At 44.7% G+C, this 23,044-nt stretch overlaps 2 protein-coding genes across 3 annotated transcripts; one reads left to right on the forward strand and one right to left on the reverse strand.

Moving 5' to 3' along the window:
• Positions 1–56: 56 nt before the first annotated feature.
• On the reverse strand, positions 57–16,813 carry TTC38 (tetratricopeptide repeat domain 38). 2 transcript variants are annotated; one of them, XM_040062960.1, is made up of 14 exons: positions 16,711–16,813; positions 13,416–13,493; positions 12,877–12,958; positions 12,355–12,526; positions 11,223–11,396; positions 10,294–10,369; positions 9,102–9,221; positions 7,749–7,808; positions 6,660–6,698; positions 5,816–5,897; positions 4,753–4,918; positions 2,643–2,802; positions 2,290–2,363; positions 57–1,874 (listed from the first exon to the last, which is right to left on the reverse strand). In XM_040062960.1, exons 1-14 carry the CDS (start codon positions 16,732–16,734, stop codon positions 1,781–1,783), a joined length of 1,401 nt encoding a protein of 466 aa, XP_039918894.1. In that variant the 5' UTR covers positions 16,735–16,813; the 3' UTR covers positions 57–1,780. The 2 variants fall into 2 exon arrangements, with proteins under 2 accessions (XP_039918894.1, XP_039918892.1); XM_040062958.2 differs by having other exon boundaries at positions 13,416–13,600; positions 16,711–16,725.
• Positions 16,814–17,110: 297 nt separating this feature from the next.
• Positions 17,111–23,044, forward strand: PKDREJ (polycystin family receptor for egg jelly). Its single transcript, XM_040062854.1, has one exon. The coding sequence runs from the start codon at positions 17,111–17,113 to the stop codon at positions 23,042–23,044; it is 5,934 nt and encodes a 1,977-aa protein (XP_039918788.1).

Consider the following 23,044-nt stretch of genomic DNA (forward strand, 5'->3'; position numbering starts at 1 on the left):
TATGAAATTAGGCTGAGTAACGCATTTAAAAGCTTCACACGTGGAAAGAAGTCAAGTACTTGCTCAACAAAGATCATCTTTGAATTTATTAAGGCAAAGCAGACAAAATTCTCAGTCATGTTCTATCAAAAGTAGAGCTGTCACTGATTACATTGATTACACCCTGCATAGCCAGCCAGAGCTTTCTCAGGCTTTTGTTCCCTTATACAATTTCTTACATTCCTTGAATAAAAGTTACCTGTCTAAAGTCACTGCTTGAAGTGCATGTACTAAAAATAACAGTAAAAAAGCAGTTTAACTTGTCCCAAGTCAGTCACCCCCCCCACCATGGCTGAAGAGACAAGCAGTGATAAAGCTAAATAACAGCAGACTCATCAATCAGAAGACCTGAAGGCAAGGAATGAAATCCCTTACATGGTTGCATGATTATTGCTTTAAAAATAAGCTATTTCTGCCTCAGGGGAGGACTGGGTAAAGTAAAATGTCAGCAAAGCACTTCCACCTCTTGTTCCACAATGCAGGAACCCCAGGGCCAGTGCAGGGCCTGCTATGGAAGTGCTTTCTTAGGTCAAAAGGAAACCAGGACAAAGCTGCTGTGGGTCATGGGGAAGAGCAGGGGCAGGCCTGTGGGGCCAGGAGAGTTTGCAGATGTGGAAGCAAAACCAGAGCTTGGGCAGTTGCAGAGTGGGATTTCTATAACAGAACAGGAGGCATGAGTTCAGTTTTGGTCTGAAATATGATTTCCCCCATCATTAGGGATTTCTGGGATACTACTGCAAGACAATGTGTTAGCTCTGGGATGCTGCAAGAATCCAGAGGCACCAGAGCTCCCTCGAGGCCTGTGGCTCACATTGTGCCTGACTTGCAGCACTGAAGTTTATCCCATCACCTGTGCTGGGACAGAGCTGTGTCCATCCCCTGAGCTCTCTGTCCATGGCAGAAAGATCTCCTGGTCTTCGCCTCTGCAAAGGGTGTGCTTTAACCCTGGTTTCAACCACACTTTGCCAACATGCAGGGACTCCCTGGAGATAGTAAGGCCTGACTGTCCAAAAGCTCAGGGAGGCACAAACCCCCAGTCCAACATACCCTTCAGAGATGGTACTGTTCAGCTGAAATCCAGGCATTTCCCTTTTTTCTGAAAGATTTAAAAGTGCTCAGGAAGCACCCATGTCAGAATAGTCATTATTCTTGCCTGGTTCTTGTCTGGTTTCATTCACCCAGTAATGGCAGAAAGCTCTGCTGTGCTATATTGAAAGGGAAAATTTAACATTTTATGAGAAGGAGTTTAAAAATGTATACCTGGAAAGAGATCCTGAGTGCAGACAGATCTATGACTCCTGTCTGAATGGGCTAAAAGCTTGATATGAATTCAGTTCATGCCTGCCTGTATTGACTCTGGCCCAACACTTTCCTCTTAGCTTTATTTAAAAACTCCCTTTGAATTACTTGAGCAGTTTAGTTCACATGAAATCCAGGCACTGTTACTGCACTGTGTATAGCCAGGGTCAGAGTGAGCATTCAGGAAAACACACCAGAGCAGCAGTGCCTTTGGGATGCTCCAGAAAGCTGTGCATTATCAGCAAGTTTTCTTCTTTCCTTGTGGAATCCTCTAAGATACAACCTCCAGAAATGCAACAGCTGTCTTTTTTTACAGGAAATTACTCTCACATCTTTTAAACCCCAAGCACCCCCCCCAAGTTGCTTCATAGCACCCTGTACTCCCTGCACCCAGACTTAGTGGAAAGCTCCTGGCTCTTCCAGCTGAGGCTGGAGGAAAGCCCTATGCCATGGAATGCACCGCTGCTGCCTTCCTGATCAGTCTCTCAGTCATTGGTGACTTTGGTCTCATCATATCACGTTCATGCAGGAGACACCTGTGAAAGGACAAGGAGGAGGCTGATAAACATGGACTGTTCTGCCAAACATGCTGTGCTGAGGCAAGCCCCCGTGGCAGAGCACACCTCTGACTTTCCAGCAAAGCAGATGTCAGCAGTGGCACCTACTGGAGCAGCAGCAGTCCCTAACACACATGGCCAACAGGCCAGATTTGAAGACAGAACCATTTGAAAATCAACTACCCTTGAACATCCACAGACCATCCATCCAGGCTGCAAGAGTGCACTTTGGGAATTGGAAGTCATTGTAATTTTTATCCTGGTTAAATGTTGCTACATTTAACACAAATGCATGTAATTTTAGTCTTAAATTTACTGGTTTGGATGTATTAATTACTTCTTACTTTTAGCAACATTGTTACTTCCACAAGTATTTCTCAGGGGAAATACTCACCTTGCAAGGTTTTGTTTGGCCTTTGATTTAGAGTTTAAAGCAGCATGAATCAATAACAGGCTGAAAACATCTCTCTGAAAAAAAAAAAGACAGCAAAATACAAACCAATAAGTAATTTATAATGGGTTACAATGTATTGATTACCAAACTATTAAATGCACAGGAGGGAAACATATAAACATTAAAAACAAATAGCTAACCCTGCTACTAAGTGTTTGCAAACAGGGTTCAGTCACAAGCACAGTTTGCTTTTCACTAAGACTGAAGTGCTGTTGATGAGGTAAACACTTAATGGTGGCTACTCTGAAAGGGGATTAAGTCACATCAAAAAGTCTTTTCTGCATCTCCTTTACCTGAGCATCACTGCCTCCCACTTGGACTAGTTCGTAACGGATTGGGTACAGCAGGTCTACAGCTTTGTCACAATTCCCATTTTCAAACTCTACAAAAGCCTGGCACAGTGGCAGCCCCAAAGCAGGAGCCAGGGAAAGCTGGTGGTCTTCATGAGGTGCTCTGCAGAATGAAAAAGGGGTTAACTTCCACAAGCCAAAGCATAAATTGCCATATTGCAATACCAGTCTGCCACTGCCTGCAGACAGCTTTGTTGGTTTTTTTTTTTTTTTTTTTTTTTAACTGTACAATGCCTGGTATTTCAGGCACTTGACTTTGGTCGTATCTTTTGGTGTGGTTATGCTACTTTCACCTTTTCGTTATTCATCCAGCAATCAGTTTTTATTCTCCTGAATACACCCACAAAAGGCACAAGCCCCACCCTCTCCTACCTCTGCAATAAACAGTTTGGGCTAGGAGAGTAAGAGATCTGCAGTTTCCCTTCTGCTGACCCCACCAGAACAGAACACCCTACTGCTAGTCCTTTGTCTGGCCACAGCAGTCCTCGCACAGCCCCCAGCCATGACCTTGCAAGCCAGCTCCTTCTCAAGTCAGCGTTACAAAACCTCCTGTTTCTTTCACTGGGCCAGCCTTCATTTTCCAGTAGGCAACACTGCCCTACGTGTTTATCACTCCTGAAACAAACTGTGGCACCCTAGAAAGATAAAAGCGCACAACAGATGCTCATTTGAAGCAGCTGGAGGCAGCCAGTGATGAAAACGATGGAACAATTCCTCATTTGCACGTTTTGTCCAGCATTTCCGTGGAAAGGAGCCTGTGACACCAACCGCCAGAGAGCGCCGTGGGGCACCCGACAGACTCCCAGCGATTTTCCATGGCGAAGGCCAGGGAAAAACACCGGTGTAATCCAGGATGGGCTTGGGGTTCGTGCCCAGGTTGTATCACTGCTTTCTTAGCACATCCAAAACGCCTCTGGGGTATCATTTATATATTACATATTTGTGACAGACATAAATTAATCCAGTCATTAATATAGCCCCTTCAGCTCACAGCCTGCTTTTTCAAATAATGAAATTAGGCTTTACAATGTTTCAAACTACAGCTAAAAATGTACATGTATTTTACTAAGGCTGAAAGTAGGTGAAAGGAAGCACTGGGTGAAAGAATAAGTAGCATATACGAACACATGTTCATGAAAGCCTCTGTGATGAGCAGTTCTCCATACTTTATATATACTGACATACTTGGATAAATAATAGAATAAACAACAAAAGATATTTGACGTTTTCTGCTTTAGTAAAATGAGACATACTTAGGCTTGCTTTGAAATTTTTGATAAGTACTCTTAAAAATTACAGTATTCCTCAAAAATACATATAGTCAGGAACAAATAGTGACAATTTCAGGTTCACCTTCCTTCTTTTTAAAGGCAAAGGAAGCAACAGATGCTCAAACAGAAGGAAAAAGAGGGTGTAGTGGGGGGAAGAAATCGAATTTAAAGCATCTATAATCAACTCCTTCAAAAAAAACCCCAAGGTAATTAACGGTCATTTAATACCTAAGGAAACACAAAACCCTTATTGTCTGGATGTAGTACTTAAAGATTCAACTTTTTCAAATAACTTAATTTGAAAGCGAAATATTCTAGATTATCACTTTAGTACCATTTGAAACCTAATTTCCTGCAGATGGACTTAACAACACATCAAAGAGTAGCCATCAGAATATCACTACCAACTAATGTTCTGTTATTAACCTTTTAAACCAGAGCAGAAAAGATCCACCACAGACAGCTGACATATCTTGTACAATGTTCTTATTAATGTACTTTACTCCTTTTCTGTAACACAGCTTAGTGTGAGCCCACTAAAAGGGGATAGCAACTTCTCAGGTGGTGTCCATGACCTCCAAGAGAGAAGATTTCTGCTCAACAAGATGAGAAACCACTCTAGACATTAACTCAAAAAATAAATATTGATATGGATCTCCTAAGTGGATGTTGTCCTGCTTAACCCAATGTGTCCCAGTGACATGCTAAGGCCAGGAAGAGCATGAAGCTCTGAAGTTCACTGGGCTGTTCACTGAACCCAGTGCAGGAATTCCTTTGCTTACCTGGCAAGTTCCTGCAGAGTTGTTAAAAGCTCCTCAGTAGTTTTGTGGTCTTTGGCTCCAAGGAAAGACATCAAGAAGTGCACATCATTGAAGAGAAGAATGTGATCCTTGGCGTGCTTCTTCGTAACCCCAAGCAGATCGTTCCACCTGTCCCCAAGCTGTACACCTAAGAGTAAAAACTACTTCTGTCAATAACACTGCCACATGCAGAAGTATGATTTTGCAATGTACTTTCAGTCACTCAGCATAAAAAGCATTCCCACTGAACTCAAGAGAACATTTCCTGATGTGGCAAAATTTATGCAGCAATGATGCTCAGCTGCAGCCTGCCTTATCTGGGCCAAGAGTTTGACAGGCAGGAGTTTAAAGGCATTATTTTAGTCTGCACTGTGTGAGCTTCTGGCTTTACTGTGAGATTGCCCATAATGTCTTGGAGGTGCTGCTCACCACGAGCCATCTGGAGGAATCACAAGACAGAGTGAGAAGATGGATTTAATAAAAACCCCAATGTATCATTAGTGTTTTAGCAGAACCGTGTGAAACACTGTCTGCCCACCATGCCCCCTGCCATGAACCCCAGCGTATAAACACTGACATAAAACGGGGAAATGCCACTGAGTCAGGAGAGTACAAAAACCCAGAAGCTCTTATGCCCATACTAACTATTAAATCAGGATCAAAACAGAAAAAAAGAAAAACAAAAGGATCTAACTGGAAATTTATGCTCAGAAAGTGCTATGGGTTTTTAGAGGTTTATGCACTTGATTGCTCAGCCTCAGACCTCCATGGACAATAGAAGTGAATTTGTAAAGAAGTATGTGACCTGTGCTAGCTGGAGGTGACTGCTATGCCACACTGGCATGGAAAATTGGAGCTCTTGGGAAGGATAAAACTTATGGACATTATTAGGAACTTTATATTTAGATGCCTTTCTCAAGTTTCTTCTCAAACAGTGATCGAGCTTGCTGTGTAATTTCACTGAAATACTTCCCCAACATGAACAGCAGGGGAAGGGAAAAAGAAAATTACATTTATAAAAGAGAATGGCCAGAGGATATCCTACCTTCCAGATGAAGCCTGTACAGCATCGAACTGTTATCAACTACATCCAGGATGCTTCCACTTGCCAGGCACGTGGGAGCAATCTGCAATCACAAGTACATCCAGGCTGGCCAAGTGATGTGATAGTGGAAACTTCCTCAGATCATCAAACTTATTTTCACAGTACTAAATTAATTTTATCCTCCTATTAGTTCATAATTACTTGTTTTGTAGCAGTCCTAATTGCATCTTTCTTGAGGACAGGAATTTGCAATGACAGAAACTTCTATGGCTTTACATGTGTTTTTTTTCGCAGTAAACATGGAGAGTCACCACGGTATTTTATTATTTCCAAAACTGTGCCATAAATATTACTTCATTTGATCAATCTTAATAGATAGAAATTTGCCCAGCAGCTTCCTTAATGCTTGCAGGATTTTTACAATCCTTACAAAGATGTGCTAAGTTATCTAAATTGATACTTTGCTCATTTACAAGGGTTGTTTTGAAATCCAAACAGTTGACTTTGTACCTAACATGCAAAACCAGTTCTTTGTAAAGGTGTCTTGACTTTATAGGAAAACTAATTCATATCCTTTAAAGGGTATGAATAAGAAACATGGACAGAATGGAAATCAGTCCCACTGTAGCTCTTTCAAGCACTCAAACCATGTAACTCTCAAGTCCTCGGGGTGTTTTCCCCAGAACTGCAGAGAAGCTGTTTCCCTAAAAGACGGTAGTAACAGATGTAAGCAATATTTATACACAGATCACACTCCGTGATAGGTTTCAATCTCACACAGAAGGAAGAAAGCATACAACGTGACCTTGCATGGTCTCAGTAAAGAAAAAGGGCTCCTACTCACATGCTTGTCATAAATTGTCAAAGCAGCTTCATATTCCCCCTGGAAAAGCAAAGGAGGACTGCATGGTTAACCTGCAGACACGGCAACCAGCAGTGACTGGCAGGCACCAGAGACAAACACATTAACAGATCTCATAACAGCTCTTCAGGACTGCCTGACCAAAACAAACCCAGCCAAAGAAGCCTCGAGGTATTCAAAGCAGAAAAACCTGGATTTAACGGGCAAAATGATCAGTATGTTGAGGTTTCATCTGAGAATAAGTATCAATACTGGAACAAGTTAAGCAAGAAGGACAAACGTGAAGGATTGCCTCTCATTCGAATGTTCCTTTCAGGGATTTTTGCAAAAATCAATGCATCCCATGGTGTATGCAGAAAGGGGAAACCACCAGTTTTTTAAGTAGTTTCAAAAAAGTTACATAGATAGGAAATGGCAAAATAAATAAACTATTGGAGCCCTGTTGAGAATTAAGTTCCTTCTATGTTACTCTGCTTTCTGGCCAAAGGATGCTGCCTTCTCATGGATGCCACAATTGTCTCCCTATTAAGCTGAACCCCATGAGTGTTAAGTATTAAATCCAAGGAAATTCTGACAGGCTGGGTAAAATTTCAACCATTTTTAAAGGCTTTCAATAGTAAGAAATGACAATTAGTGACAATAATTAATAGCATTGGCAGCCCAATTTAAAGTTCATAGCCCCTTTTTTTACAGTCAGCAAAATTTTGGGCCAGAAAATGAGTACTGAATTTGGTAAGAATTTTGTTAATTTTTGTCTCAAAATTAGAGATCTAAGTTCATCTTGCTATCAAATAACTGTGCTAAATGTAATTAGTGAAACTACTGGGTCTTCAAAAATGCAAATATGACAGCAGTATTTCAACATTTCTTATAAAGATACTGAAACTTTTGACCAATGCAATTAAAATTCTCAAAATAACAGGAATAAAGTCTTTGTAAATGTAGCATTGTGCTATTTTATAAAAGCATCCCTTTAAATAGCTGATTTCCACTTCCCTCCCACTAAATTTAGTTCTGCCTTTTAAAGAGCTTTAGATAACCTATCTGCACTTGTATGAAAATATCTCATACCTTTTCAATGTAGTATAAAGCCCAGTGCCAGTAATTATGGCAAGCAAGCATATCACTGCTCTGGAAAGAAAAAAAAAAAAAAATTATTTACAAAATAACTTCCCTTTTCAAGTTATCTAATCAGATTTCTGTTTCTTCCTTTGGCAAAACTGACTACTTCAGGAGACACAAAAGAGACAAAAAATTTACATCAGCTGCCAGGACACCTTCTCATTTGGTGCATTTGTCACTGCAGCTATTAGGGTAACACCTCAAACCTAAGTTTTCCCCCATGTCATTTTCCAGCTAAGAGTTTTACCTGGATGCCTCAGAATTCACCTTTCTTCAGCATCCCTTTTTTAAAAAAAGTAATCCACATCTATAAGAAGAGTAAGATTTGTTTCACCTAAAATTTAGGTATCTTGTCTGAAGTAACCTGGCCAGATAATGGAGAGAGGAGGATAAGGGAGGCCTTATGAGGGCCATTCACCCCAGCCATCTAGAACCTACCTCAGACAAAGAGGAATCACTTTTAAACAGGATTTACTACAGGCTACAGAAGCTGCAAGAGATGCCAAACAGACAGGCAGCTCATCAGGTGAGATGAATTTTTGCTGGACTGCACCAATTTCGCACTGTCCTCTCCAGCTGGCACCAGAATTTCAAATCCTCTTCCCTAGCCTGCAGCTCAAGGCAATTGCAGCTCATTTTTGTGAATGCATTAAAACCAGACAAATGTAGTTCCATAATCTTTGGTGAAATCTACAATACCAGAAAGGTTCACCCCTCTACTCTCCCAGTTCTGTAGTTAAACTTAATGGTCTCACAAGTGGAAAAATCATCTTTATTGTCATACTGACAACTGTAACAACCACTTCCAGGAAGCACAAAAGTAAAGGTTCCAAATAAAAGTCAGGGCCTTACAGTGCAAAGATTCTGGTAATCTTTGCTTGTTTAATATTAAATCACAAACCAAACCTGACCAACAGAAGCAGTTGTGTGCTTGGCATAAACACTGATGATAATATCGAGTTAGCTAGGTCCTTCAACTGACTGTGAGTGCTTACCTCAGCCTAAGTAAAAAGCTTGTGAAACAATCAGTGGTCACTTTACTTTCAGAACCACACAAGAGATCACAAATAGGGACAGTCATGTCCCTCATAACATGCCACTTCTTCCTGCCTCTCTCTTAAAAAGCTGCATGGAGAGTAGCAGAACCTCGAGGGAGGATTTCCTCTAATAGGCAAACTCTGCATGGATTGTAACAGGTCTGCAGATAGGAAGGAATTGCAGGCAGAGGGCTCAAGAACTTGGCTGCAAGAATTAAAGAAAACCTAAAAGGAGCTTTTTCAGAGATGCCACAAAAATGTTTACCTTCCAGTTCTTTTCGGTTTCCTTCATGAATTTTAAGCCTTTCTCCACCTCTGCTTTCATTTCATTTACATGAGCTATAGTATGGACAGACCATGCATCTGTCTGATTTATAGCCAAAGCCTGAGTGAAAAACAGGAAAACACGATGAGCCTTACAAACTTGCAGACACAGACATTTATCACTGCTTATCTAGAAACAAGAGACTATTTTTTACTTGCTGCATGTTAAGTACATCCTTGTGCCACTCCAACTAACCACAGCCCAGAAGTCTGATTTAGACAGAAAAGGAAGAGAATGTTCCCTGGATGACTTCACTCCCCAGCTTCTGCTGCAGGGAGATGCAGCAGAAAAAACCACAAAGTATTTTAAAATGCAGGCTTTGATGATGACTGTGAAATGACATCTCTTTCACAGACATCAATTAAAGAACTGCAGGCACAGGCACAATGTATGCCATGATACAGTGCCTTGCAGACAACTATTTCTTTTCCAAAAATTGGCCAGCTCTGAGTACTCAGTCAATTCCTCTTCGTTGGCCCAACAACTCTCACTAGACTGTTGGCATTTTGCAAAGTTAATCATAAACCTAGTAAAGGTTTTAAGTTTTAGGGTTTAGTCTCTATTGTTACTTTCAGCAATTTGATGTAACAGAAGTTTTGTCAAGAACACCTATTAGAGATTGTGTCTGAGACTCCTGGAGCACAGGGATAATCCTGAGGACTGGAGAATGTCAACTGTCCTCATAGAAAGGAAACAGCCTGGCTAATTAATCCCCAGGAACATTGTTACAGTTAATTGCTCAATAATCCAGGAAGGAGTGTCTAGGAAAAAAAGGGAGCAGGAAGCCAAACACAACTGTCAAGAGCAGACTATGTCAAAACAATCCAACATTCTTTAACAGGAGGAAACAGCCAATCATACATGTGGGAAGCAGGAGATGGGCTGATAGATGATTTTATAGGGGTGTTCTGATCCCATCGCATGCTCATAAGCAAGCGAGGGGAACACAGTCCAGTGAAACTTGCCTTGGTGGGGCGGAGATGTGAAAATAGTCATCAACAAATCTCACAAAGCTCTCTGAGCGTTTCCATGTTGAGCTTTATCTCTTTGCTACATTGACTAATAACTGGCAGAAACCACAATCCTGTCTGAGAATTCTCAAGCCTTTTAGCACCAACAGCAGGCATTTTACCTCATGGGCAACCTTCTCAGCATGGTCCCAAAGGTTTGTTTCCACAAGTCCAAAAGAGTAGTAGCCCTTCACGTAGCTAACAAAAAGGGAAAAAATAGCACATCATCCATTTACAGCTAAGTTTAATCCAGGGCTGGAAAAACATACTAGAAAGAGCATTTAACTCAAAGGAGTCCTTGCAGTGCAATTTACAACCAGGGTTCACGCTCGCAGGGTACAGAACTACTAAGCCCATTCTCAGAGGAAGTGAGTGACCCTGAGACACCAGCATGGCAAACAATGACAAGATGCACATCAGAATGGACATTTCCAGCTCTGGATGAGATGGAATCACCAGCCACACAGAATCAGCTGCTGATCTCCAGAACAGCTGCAAGATGCAGAATTAAAGGCTGGAAATGAGACACTGCTGCCAACAAAGCTGTCTGAGCATCTCAAAGGCAATCTTCTACATTTTCCCCAGTGCCCACAAAAGCACAGGACTTTTACATGAAGTGGCCCTTCAAAACTGGTTGTAAATCATCCCCATTAGACCATAAAGGCCCAAGATAAAGGAAAATTAGGGATGTTATGTGCACCTGATTTCCTTAATGGATCAATACAAATAATATTTTTTTGGGAAGAAATGAAGAAATTTTGCCACTGCCCTGTGTGTTACACACCATGTGTTTTACCCTGTGTCTTAAACAACATGTGCTATATTTGACACAGCTCACTTAAGAAAAATCCCTCAACAAAAGTGCCAAGAGGGATACTGGAGACACGTTCTGTCTGTGGTCAAGTTTGATTAACTTCTAGACTCTTGATTTTTGTCTGCAGGTCTGTTTCCAAAAGATCCTGAAGTTAAAAATCATGCAGTCCATGCACACCAGGTAAAGAGAAATTTCCAACCCATGTAAAGAGCAATTCCCAGCTGAAGCATGACCCACCTGCTCAGTGGAACATCACGTGTCCAGAAAGGATAAACACGGGCAACAGAATCTCGCATCTGACGTTGATATCCCAGGTAGAAATAAGTGTCATGGGAAAATTTGAGGGCCAGCAGGTCAGTTGGGTGGTTCTGCAGAATCTGCTCCCACAGATCACAAGCTTTTGGAAGCTGGCTAGAAATACAAAGTTATTTCCATCACTGAAAGAAGGCACACACGCCTGCCTCTCCTGTTAGTCCTGAACTCGAACTGTGCTGAAAAATAGAAAATTCAGCACCAATTTACTTATTCTTTTCCTTGAAGGAATTTTTTAGTCTTTTCTAAGCTAATAATGGGATTATCTTCATTTGGCACCTTCCGAGAAATCTTATGAAAGAAATTGTGCTGGGTTACATCAAATCACTGTAACACACAAAGAAAATGAAACAAGATGAAACCATAAATCTAAAAATTTTCCTAAAGGGCTGAATAGTTCCTACAGGGACCCACCAGAATTAATGGAACTTTTTATGTAGAAAGACACCTTCCCTCTCCTTTTGTGGGGATCAAACCCAGTGGCAGGGTTTCATTTCAGCAGCTTCCTCATTTCCTTTGCTGAGATGTGAGGCAAATCCATGCTTACCCATTTGTTTGGCAAACAAATAATGTAAGTGAATCATTAGTCCATATGTTCTGCAGTTCATATAGATTTATCATATGGAGTGAAGCAGTGAGCCTCTACAGCACATGTGACATGCTTATCTTTACAGGGGAAATAGGTTTTGACATAGGGAGACAAGAGAGAGGAGTCTGTAACTTTTCTTCTGTGCATCTGTGTCGGGGCCCTACTGTAGCCAAATACTTCATTTCCTAGTTCTAAACCACACAGATGGATCTGCGGTTGATTTAAAACGTGGAGTGTTAAATGCTGGAAGTGGTGGCAATAGAGCACTTTACCTCCTACAGCGCTGCTCACCAGCTGGACATTGCACTTAAGGTGGAGACAGAAATTCAGGGACAATCTGTGACATCTCACCCCGATCCTTTGCTAATGTCAGCCAAGATCACACACCACTACTGCCAACCTTCGCTTCTGCCTGCAGTAGCCAGAGGAACTCTTCACAGTCCCTTGAGCAGGTGCCAGAGGACTCACCCCCTGGCAAACACATCCAACGCTGACACATGAAGCCTCTCCCGCTCTGTCAGTGGCTGTGACTTGGAAAGTGCCACCATGGCTCTCACGGCGCTGTCCAGCTCCTTGTCGAGTCTCACGGTTCTCCCAGTGCCAATCAGCTCCAAGCCGTTGGCAATGACATGTCCCATTGCTGCAGGACACAGCACAGCACCAGCTGAGCTCCCAGCAGAGCCTTCAGCTCCACAAAACACCAGAGGAGCTGAGCATTTTCAATAAAACTGACTTGTGGACACAGGCGTCCAGGAAGTCTCCCAAGCTGAAAGTTCTCAGAAGGTTTTTATGACAGCTACTCAAATGTTATGTCAAATGAAATTAAAAAAACACCACACAAAAGCATTCTGCATGCTCTAGATTTTGAGGAAGTTTTACAGATTTCTATAAATCATCACTTTGCCCTTGCATAAAGAAAGCCAGTTAAATACCAAGACAACAGGCATCAACCCAGCACTCTCCATGCTCAGAATCAAAGGCTATACTCACTAAAGTTTGGATCTGCTGCTTTTAGCTTGGAGAGACATCCCTCAATACCTCCAAGGCTCTCGTTATTGGTCCAAGTTGCATACTGTGAGAGAGACAGAGCAAGAGAGGGTCGAGAAATCCTCTGTGATACTGGACTTCTTTTTGTTCTCACAGACACTTGAAATTCAAAAGCAAGGCAAATGACTAAAAGACCAATGTTGCATTCAGGTAGGTTTAGTGTAGCAGAAAAAGAAAAAACTGGGGTTTAGTTAAGTCACCAGAACCAATTACCCTGGGTTTCTACGGGGTTTTTGTCAGCTGGCTGATTTGCCAGTATCGAGTGGGATGAGAAGAGTGGCTGAGGTTTTCACCACAGCTGCAGCATCTGCCACAGCCTTCTGTTGAAAGGGTTTCCTGCTGCCAGCTAAAGGCTGAATTCCTGTGGTGGCCTGATTTTGAGGCTCTCCCAACTGATAAGAAATTTAAATATCAGCTACAGTAAAGCGTGTTTCATGCATGAGTCCCTTCAAATCACATTTTCTTGTACTTTTTGGTCATACCTGCGTCAGCACGGCATCGAAGAGCTTACAGGCTTCATTGCTGGTCGTGGACAGGACAAGTCCAGCATCCTGCCAGGCCTGCACAACAAACAAACAAACACGTGCTCCTTTTACACCCTCATCCTCCATGCTACACTGACAGATGTTCAAACTGATGCTGTTCTGATCTCGTCATCTGCCGTGCACTTTTAAAAAGAAAAGATGGAAGGACAGTGTGAGGCAGAAACGAACTTTTTGTTCAGTTGTAGTTACATCTGAGACTCAATTAGCTGAAGCTAGTAGTGAGACTAAAGAAGCCAGCAGATACCAAGTGTAACAGAAGATCTCATGATGACAGCACCATTCTGAATTTGTTACAGCTGATGGTGAGTTCCTCTGCTACAGGCACACCTCGTGTGAAGTAGAGACATGGTAAAATAAAACCCTGTTCTCCTATCATCTATAAATCTGTAATCTTCTACAAACAATAATGTTCTTCTGAGTCAATTGCAGACCAAACAGCCTGGCAGAGCAAATCCACTAAGTCTCTGGAGTTAACCAACTGAAAATTTGGATCACAGGTTTATACACAAGCCTGAAAACAACAAGAAAATGGAAAATGGAAAAAGGTAAAGAGCAAAACAGAATTGGGCTGCCACAGTTTCTAGTAATATAACATGACTGAGGCACATCTCCTGGCTGGCTGCTGGCAAATGAGCAGAGTTCCTTTGAGAAGCTGCCCCAATCACTCCAGCATTACTGCAATGCAGTACACAGAACACAGAGGATATTCATATATTATAAAAACAGACCTGGGGCAAGCTAATTCAGACTTCTCCTAACAGGGGCTTAGTCGTTCCTGATGCTGCAAGAATTCAGCTCTTCTCATTTTACATTTTAAAGCATTTCCTAGCTATAATAATCTGCCCAAATTTTTAAGTAACCAGGCAAAGAAAACTGTTGTTAATGCAGCCTTAAAGCTCTCCCACTGTGATTGGATTAAAGGCTCACATTCCAACAGCTAAAGCAGTTGAGTCTTCAAATGACATGCCTGAAAGACTAGACCTGAATCTAAAATGACACATTTTCTTTACAATTCATACTATATCCATGATGCTGAACCTTCCTAACATAATTTGAAGCACTAGAAAGCAGGCACAGGACACACTCTCCTTCTGTGGGTGTGGTGAGACTTTGCAACAAGGTCTGTATCTGTCATAATCATACATATCCATTGAGACCTGCTTCTTATCTAATACACAGAACTAATTCCTAGAATGAATTTGCATGCATCTGTCTTCTACTGGAAGTTCTTTTATGGCCCTGGAGAGTCATAAAAAGTAGTCTCTGGTGGTCATATTCCCTGAATGCTTTGATATTAAAGGCAACCTTTCCTCAAACTTTTTTCCTTTGGGCATGTGCTGTTGTTTCTGTGTTCCCTAACTTGCCAAAAAAACCGCTGTAGTCCTTCTTATCTGTTCCTCCACTGGTTCCAGTCATGTTTATAATCCTGGGTGCATGCCTTTAAGCCCCTTTATCTTTTTTTGCCAGTTAGTTTTTAAGCTCTGTTCAGCAACCTCAGGGGAGCTGAAAATTTTTATTCTCTATGTCATTCATCATTCAGAAAAAGAATAAAAAGTCAAGCAGGTAGCAAGGTTAGGCTTGCTACTTACCAGCTGTCTTCCACGGTACCCTGCAAAGTAGGCCAGGAGCCACCCTCAGCATCAGTCATCAAAAAACAAGCTTAATTTGGAGCAGGTCTCTGCCTGTGTTACTGCTTTACACAACAGCTTGAGGTGCTTGCCAAGCAAAAAACTCTGTCCCATTCTGAGGGGGCTTGATGCTGATTCACGAGAATGGAAAAGTCTGTGTGTGAGCACCAGAACTAACCAGGGTTAGTGGAAAATGGGCCTGCATCCATCATTAAGGACACTTCTGATACAAGCGAGGTATGTGCTATTTCCAGCCACTCTGGAAAGCCTCTGTCCTGCTATGGCTACAGCCCACCTGACTCGCTCCTCGCTGGAAAACTCACTCTGGCAACAGGAGAATGGCAGCAAGACTGTGTCACATCAGGGACAGCACTGCTCTGGTACTCTGTGCCACTACTAGCACATCAGGACAAGAGCCACAGGGAAGAACAACCCCACAGCAGCTGCTGGCTCCTAAGAGATGTAAAATATGTGCTCTAAACCTAACCTGTCATTGCTAACTGAGAACTAAAGAACTACTGGGACCGCAGAAAAGGCAGCACCCCTTGTCCTCTAGGACATACAAAAGGGGTCCTGCCCAGATTAGTTGGGACACTCAGCTCCTGGGGCTTCTCTCTAGTGAGGTATCAGACGGTGGCTGAAGAATTCCAGGAGGGAGTGTGAGTGGGCAAAAATCAGCCTCGAGAGTCTGTAAGGCAATTATCAGTTCCCCTTTCCACAGAGGCTGCCTTTGGGCTCTCTTACACTGATTTCCCACAGCCCCCTCTCTAACTCCAGGAGAGTCTTCACTGTGATGCCTCTTGTATTAGAGAGTCATGGCCTTTGCTCTTCTTGCTGTTTCTTGGTGAGACCAAAGCCTTGCCCTTTCCCCTGCTCTAAGATTAGAGTTCAGTCATGAGATCTGGTGACTGTATTTTTTTCCTCTGCTAGAAACTTAGCTGGCTCTGAGAACTGTGCTCTCTGTGAGCTGCAGTTGGCACCTCTTGAATTCCTTGCGTGACAGATCCCCAGAGCTCCGTCAATCACGCACCTGTCACACGCAATCTTCAAGACTTTGTTTTAACCTGTCACTGCCCTAATTAACCAAAACACAACCATAAAAGGAGTTCATCAGAAAGAGCATACAAATGACTTAATCAGTAAGCAGCTCCTGTAGGGTGCACCCTTTGACCCGAGGCTGATTTAGAGTTAATCGAAGGCCTGACCCACTTCTGAGGCCCACGGAACGGGCAGGTGGGTGCCGTGGGACTCCTGCACAGGGAACAAGACCCAGAGATACTCAGACAAGGGGCTGCTTCCCCAGTAAAAGGGACGGGTGCAGCGACCCTTCCCCCTTTCCAGATCCCAACAGCAGCTTCCCTCCTCCGAAACCCACCCGAGTGTATGAGCGTGAGCTCCAACCACAGCGAGCCCGCCTCAGCCTAAAGCCGGCGGGCAGCCCCAGGGGACCCTCACGGAGGCCACCCGCAGCCCCTGGGCGCAGGGTACAGGCAGCACCGAGCCAGCGCCTCAGCGGTGCCCTCCCCTCACAGCCCCTCAGCGCTGCCCTCACCTCGCCGCCCCTCATCCTGCCGTCCCCCCGCAGCCGCCAGCGCTGCCCTCACCTTGCAGTCCCTCAGCGCAGCCATGCTTGGTCCCTCCGCGCTCTCTGCGCTCTCCGCGCTCCGCGGCTCCGACGCCAGCGGGGGCGGGGCCGCCGGCGGCGCGAGCGGCGGGCGGTGGGGGCCGGGGAGCGCGCGGGGGCCGGGGAGCGCGCGGGGGCCGCTCGCCGCCGCTCAGGGACGGCCGCGGGAGTTCGGTGCCGATTAGTATTGGCCCCCAAATTTTTGTTCCTTCTTCCGGCCCGACCTCCGGCCCGCGGTGTCCGAGGTTAAATAGTGTTCCCGCCGGCTGCCCTCCGGAGGAGGCTCCGGTGCCCTCGAGCTGCTGTGACACCCGTTGGGACACCCCAACGAGCAGCGCCCGGCAGGCCGCGCGTCCTCCGCCCCGTCCCCTCCGGCCGCGATGGCCGCGCTCCTCCTCCTCCTTCTGCAGCTGCTCGCCTGCTGCCAGAGGGGCTCGGCGGCGAACCCTGTCCGTCTCCAGCCGTCGCCCCTGCGGGTCAGCTGCCCGAGCCCTCACGGCCAAGTCTTCCAGCGGCAGGACAACGAGCACAGGGTGTCGTGCCTGTGGAACAGCACCGTGACCCTGCATTACCAGCCGGCCCCAGGAGTAGGGCCGGAGGTGGAGGGGGAGGAGGGACCATCTCCACCTTGCTGCGTCTGGTACCTGAACTCGGCCTCTGTGAGGAACGTGTCACGCTGGTCAGGCCAGGTGGTGCTGCAGACAGGACAAGCTCCCTCACCCGGGTCCTCCAGCCTTCTTACAGTGCAGTGCTCGTCTGCCTCCTGCGCTGCACCCGAGTGCTTTCACCGCAACGTGAGCGTCGAGATCTTGGGGCAGGACATGCGGCTGTTCGTGCTTTGGCCGCAGACACACGTAATCCACGTGTGGCAGCCGGTGGAGCTGGGCTGGTGTGCACGCCTCAAGAGCACCGGCTGGCTGTACCGCTTCAGCAGCCGAGGAGGTGTGCCCTCGACCCTTCTCCTTCCCAGCAGCGAGCACCAGAACGCACCACCACCTGCTGTCTACCCAACAGTTGAGCTGCAACAGACCTGTGCCGCCTACTACAGCTACCGCCTTACTGTGCGCTACAGGCACCCCGGGATCCGCGTTGCTTTGGTCAGTATTGAGCAGATGCCTCACATAAGGTTCAATATCTCTCTCAAGGTAGAGACTGACTTGGTGCATGTCCTCAGTATCAGCTCCAAGCTCCTTAGTGTTCCTCAGCAGCCCCTCAGATTATCCTGGTGGCTTCAGCCCCTTACCCTGAGTACGCTTGCCTACAGACTGGTGGACACTCAGGCTGTAGGAGGTTGGCTCCGCTCCTACAGTTCATTTACGCTGTCAAGCAACTTCTGTGCCGTTTCTACACCTCAGAGCCCGGACGAGATAGTGGTAGCCAGCATTTCCTTCCATGTTGATGGAAAGAAGTTTGAGGAATTGACGGGGGAACTGCACCTGCTCAATGGTACCCTGAACGTAAGTGCTGGCAAGGAAAGTCCCATCCAAGTCGACCTTTATCCAGGGAAGACCAACAGCAGCACTTACATTTTCAGGTACAACCAGGGAACATTTTACACATCTAAAGACGACAACAGCACTTTTCCCACAGATTACCCTAACACACGCACTGTGTTCTACCAGTACAAGGAGCTCTCCTACTTACTCACCGTAGAGTTTCCGGCCTTACAGTGGTACAAGTTCAAAATGTACCTTTATATGAATCAGAAGAGGGCTTCGATTAGGTCACTGGCAGAAAGAGACCTTGACGTCCACATTTTCAGCAGTGGCCATTCTTCTCTTCTGCAGAACTTTAGTTATTTAGTGTGGTTTATCCCTGCACAACATCTGATGCTGCAGTGCGAGTGGACCTTCCATCTACAGCTTCTTGGCACAAAAAAAGGCCACGTTGTCCAGAGTAGCACATACACATACAAAGACCACGTAAAAAATGCCACACGTTTTGTCCGTCGCTCTGCATTACCCTTTGATGCAGAGAAATACACAGGGTTTGTGGCAAAAGTGAACTGCACCAACAGTGCACCTACACCAGCTCTTTTAAGCATCAGGGTCAACAACTATACTGCAAAAACCATAGAAACACCGGTGGTTTGTGAGAAAAGAGAATGTAAGATAACCAGGTGTTGGATTCAGAGACCTGACTACAAATCCATAATCTTGTACAAGAAAAGGGCATCATCTTTTTACCTCTTTGTCAAGTTGAACGTAGACTGCTACACTGGCATATCTATCATGCCTTTATGGCATGTCTATCCTGCCAAGGACACAAAAACTGAGCCGGACTGGTCAAACCCAGTAAACACTTCTGCAATGTTCGGCATAACAATGATACATTTAACTGTTCCCAGTAATTATTTAGATTACGGGTTGTATCTGTTTTATTTCACTGTTGAGGTAGTGCCAATTAGTACCTCAATAGTCCTCAAGGCCCATGATAGGATTTATGTTCAGATTGAGAGAGCTGATCTATTGGCAAATATTTCAGGAGGCTCGGTCCGCACAGTGGGTTTTTCTGAGAGCTGGACTCTTGATGGCTCTGAGTCCTCTGATCCTGATTCAGAGGAAGGACCACTGACATTTACTTGGTACTGCACTAGAGACTCGGCAGACTATGAAACCATGAAATTCAGACCGAAAAACAGATGCCATCCATTCCAGAAGGATTTGAGATGGCTAACATCCTCAGGTCCCGTTCAAAAAATACCACCAGAATCCCTCCCAGGAAACACCTTATACTACTTTCGCCTGGTGATTCAAAAGGGCAGAAGGAAGGCTTATGCTGATCAAATTGTGGAGGTGGATCCTGGCCCTCCACTCATTCTGGAGGTGAAATGCATTGAAAACTGTGGTAGCAGTTTAATTCCAACAGAGAGATTTGCCCTGTCTGGAAAATGCTCAAACTGTAAACCAAGCAACAGGCCACTATATTACTGGTCCCTTTTTTCAGACACCTCTAAAGAAATTAATTTTGATTGGGATTCCAAAACATCAACAGGGAGATCTGGGGCTTACATGTCTATACACGCTCTGACTTTCACAAAGCCTGCGTATCAATCCTACATACTTCGCTTAAGCGTAACTACCTGGGATGGTAGATCCGCGTATTTCAGAAAGTCCTTTTCAGTAAATACTCCACCTCAGGCTGGCGGGTGTAACATCAGCCCCCGCCACGGCATAGCCTTTCTGACAAAATTTGTCGTTAAGTGTAAAGGGTTTTTTGACAGCCATTTACCTCTGACATATAAAGTGATAGTAGCTTCCAACGTACCCCAAACTACCACGGTAACTTCTGTGGTGGAAAACACATTTGGCACAATTATGTACTTTGGTTCTGAGCCTGAAACTCCTCCGTCTCTTCTGCCACCTGGAGTGCGCTCTCACAAGTACACTTTGATACTTTATGTTCAAGTCCGTGATTCCATCGGGGCATTCACCCAGGCGAGTTTACGTGTCTACGTAAAGAACCCCCGTAAAACTCAATCCCTTCCAGCTGTGTTTCATGAATTGCTGGCTTCAGCAAGCCGTTTAAGCTCATCAACATCTGCTCAGCAGACTGGGGATCGTCTTAGAGCTGGTTATTTGGCTTATCTTGCAGCCTCACTCTTAAACTATGTTAAAGACAAACCAACCATCCAACTCCCTCAGGCTGAGCTTCGGGAAACTGTGGTTAAAACAGCCTTGAATATTTCAGTAAACAGCATCATGGAGGTCAACCAGGTAGCAGCTGTTCTTTCTGAAGTCACAGAGGCAGTTGAGAGAATGAATGTTATGTCACAAGACCTTGCCATTGGGAAACTGACAGAAGTAACAGGAGTTTTGAAGAGACAAAGGAGTCAGATCCATTGGTCTGAGGAAGCAGAAATTCAGACCAGTGGAATACTGCGATGCTTGTCCAACGTCCTGAGAGCTGATCTTCTGAGTCTCAAGAATGCCAGTGAAAATGGAATTCAACATGTTTTCTCCATCATGGAAGGTGTAACAGATATACTTTTCTGGGGAAAAGTCCCTGAAGAAATAGAAACTCTAATAGAAACAGGACACTGGAATATCACTCTGAAGAAAAATGAAGCCTGGAACGTTACAAATTATTTGTCTGACACACACAAATGCCACAATTGCTTTTATCCAATACTGAGGAAAGGAGATAGTTCAGGAGTGACCCCGGATGCTGTGTTTTCCACTGCCACTTTTGAATTTGACGAGAGCCCCTTCCCTTGGTTAGGTTACACATCAGATATCATATCAATGGTCATGGGGTTCAAAATGGCAGAGACTAAGGCTAATGGGGATCTAGTTCCGATCATGCCTGAAAGAGCAGACATCTTTCTTGCCAGGAAAGGTGGACTTGTAACTTTTAATTTAGTAATGGGGCCCGATAAAACAGACACTTACACGACTGGAGGATTTAGTTTTGCGATCAATAAAACTACCACGAGCATATACTTCCAGATCAGGACAAAATTAAAAGTTACTTTCAAGGTGCTGATATTTACAGGTTCCAATCTCACTCACGCTCAGCTCGTAGCCTCCTTTGTTGCTTCTCACAACATGCCAACAGTTGCAAGTGGAAATGAGACAATCACTCCTGACTGTAGCATTTCGGCTCCCTATATAGTCTGTCTCCCAGTGTCCCTGCTGACAACCATTGTGGAGGCAAATGGCGAAGCCGCTCAGAACATCTCCATTGTTTTGGAGACACGCTATATCTTGAGGTACCCTAACCGGAAGGTGGTGGGCATACACATCTTTAGTGACTACTGCCTGTTTCTGGATGGAACGGAAAGTCAGTGGAGCGGAGACACATGCATCATTGGCCCCTTGACCGACTGGCAGAAGGTGCACTGTATCTGTCACTCCGGGCGGCATCGCAGGAGTGTGCCAGCCCTTCCCGCACCCAACATCAAGTTCCTGGCGGCCAAAGTAGTAGTTCTTCCCAACACAGTAGATCTGGGGAGAAACCTGATAGCAGACTTACCTAAAAACCCGCTGACCCTCATAACAGTGCTCACCATTTTTGCCATCTACTTGCTTCTGTGCTGCTGGGCTATAAGAAGAGACAGGGTTGAGAAGGAGATCAAGTACATAATCGTTCTGCCAGACAACGAGGCCTCTGATGAAGGGAGCTTTTTGGTCACTTTGTACACAGGCAGTCGCTGGAATGCTGGGACCAACGTAGAGATCTTTCTGCAGCTCATCGGCCAGTACGGCAGGAGTAAATTCCGTTGTTTATGGCACCAGCCTTCTCCAGCTTTCCAACGGGGAAGCATTGATTGCTTTCTGATAACTACTACGAGAAACTTGGGAGATATTCGTTCCTTCAGGATCAGGCTCAATAACGAGGGCAAACCTCCCACCTGGTTCTTAAGCAGAGCTGAAGTTGAGGACATGTCCACCAGGAAGGCCTGGTTCTTTCTGTGCAGAAAATGGCTTTTCCTTGACAAGAACAATCCCTCACAAAACTGGAAATTTTCTGTCACAGACCCCCAGATACCTCTACCCAAATTCGACTATTTTCTTATTAATTTTAATAGGAGACTGACAGAGTACCATCTATGGCTCTCTATTTTTGCTCCTGTTGTCGTTGGGGCTTTCACCAGGTTCCAAAGGCTGTCTACATTTTTAGCCGTAATATTATTCACCTTGCTTGTTAACATTATGTTCTTTAATGCTGAAAAGGATGACGAAACTCCAATATACCTGAGGTACGCGAGATCAGTAACAGTAGGAATTGAATGTGCTTTGCTTACTCTCCCAGTGGAAGTGTTAATAATTGCCTTATTTAAGTATTCCCAGAAGGATCCTCCTCCTGTTGTGACTAAGATGTACCCAAAGGTAGATTCTAGGTACTGGAATAATTGCATAATATCTGAAAAAGATGCAAATGTAATTGACACAGAGGAAGAGACGGGAACTGAGCATGAAAGGTCCCAGAAGCCAAGTTCCAATTTTGCAGAAGGGGGCATCTTTTCCAAAGTCAGGAGACTAAGCACTACCATCAGGCAGCTTCGCAAGATCCCAGACACTGAGCCCTTGCTGTGCTGGTGGTGTGTCTGTGTGGCCTGGGGACTGGTTCTGACCATAACTGTGCTCTCATCCTTCTTCATTGTGCTCTATGGTTTGTCCTATGGCTACCAGACATCCCGAGAGTGGCTCATAGCATCTGGAACCTCCTTTCTTCAGAACGTGTTTTTCCATTCAATTCTGAAATCCTTACTTTTCTCAGCTATGAGCACAATTCGTCCAAAGTACATTGAAGACATCAGATGGGTAACTCGGGAAAAGCATGTGGAGATTAACTCAGCTGAAGAAACTTGA

This window comes from Hirundo rustica, chromosome 4 (assembly GCF_015227805.2).
Source record: "Hirundo rustica isolate bHirRus1 chromosome 4, bHirRus1.pri.v3, whole genome shotgun sequence".
NCBI classification, from domain to species: domain Eukaryota; kingdom Metazoa; phylum Chordata; class Aves; order Passeriformes; family Hirundinidae; genus Hirundo; species Hirundo rustica.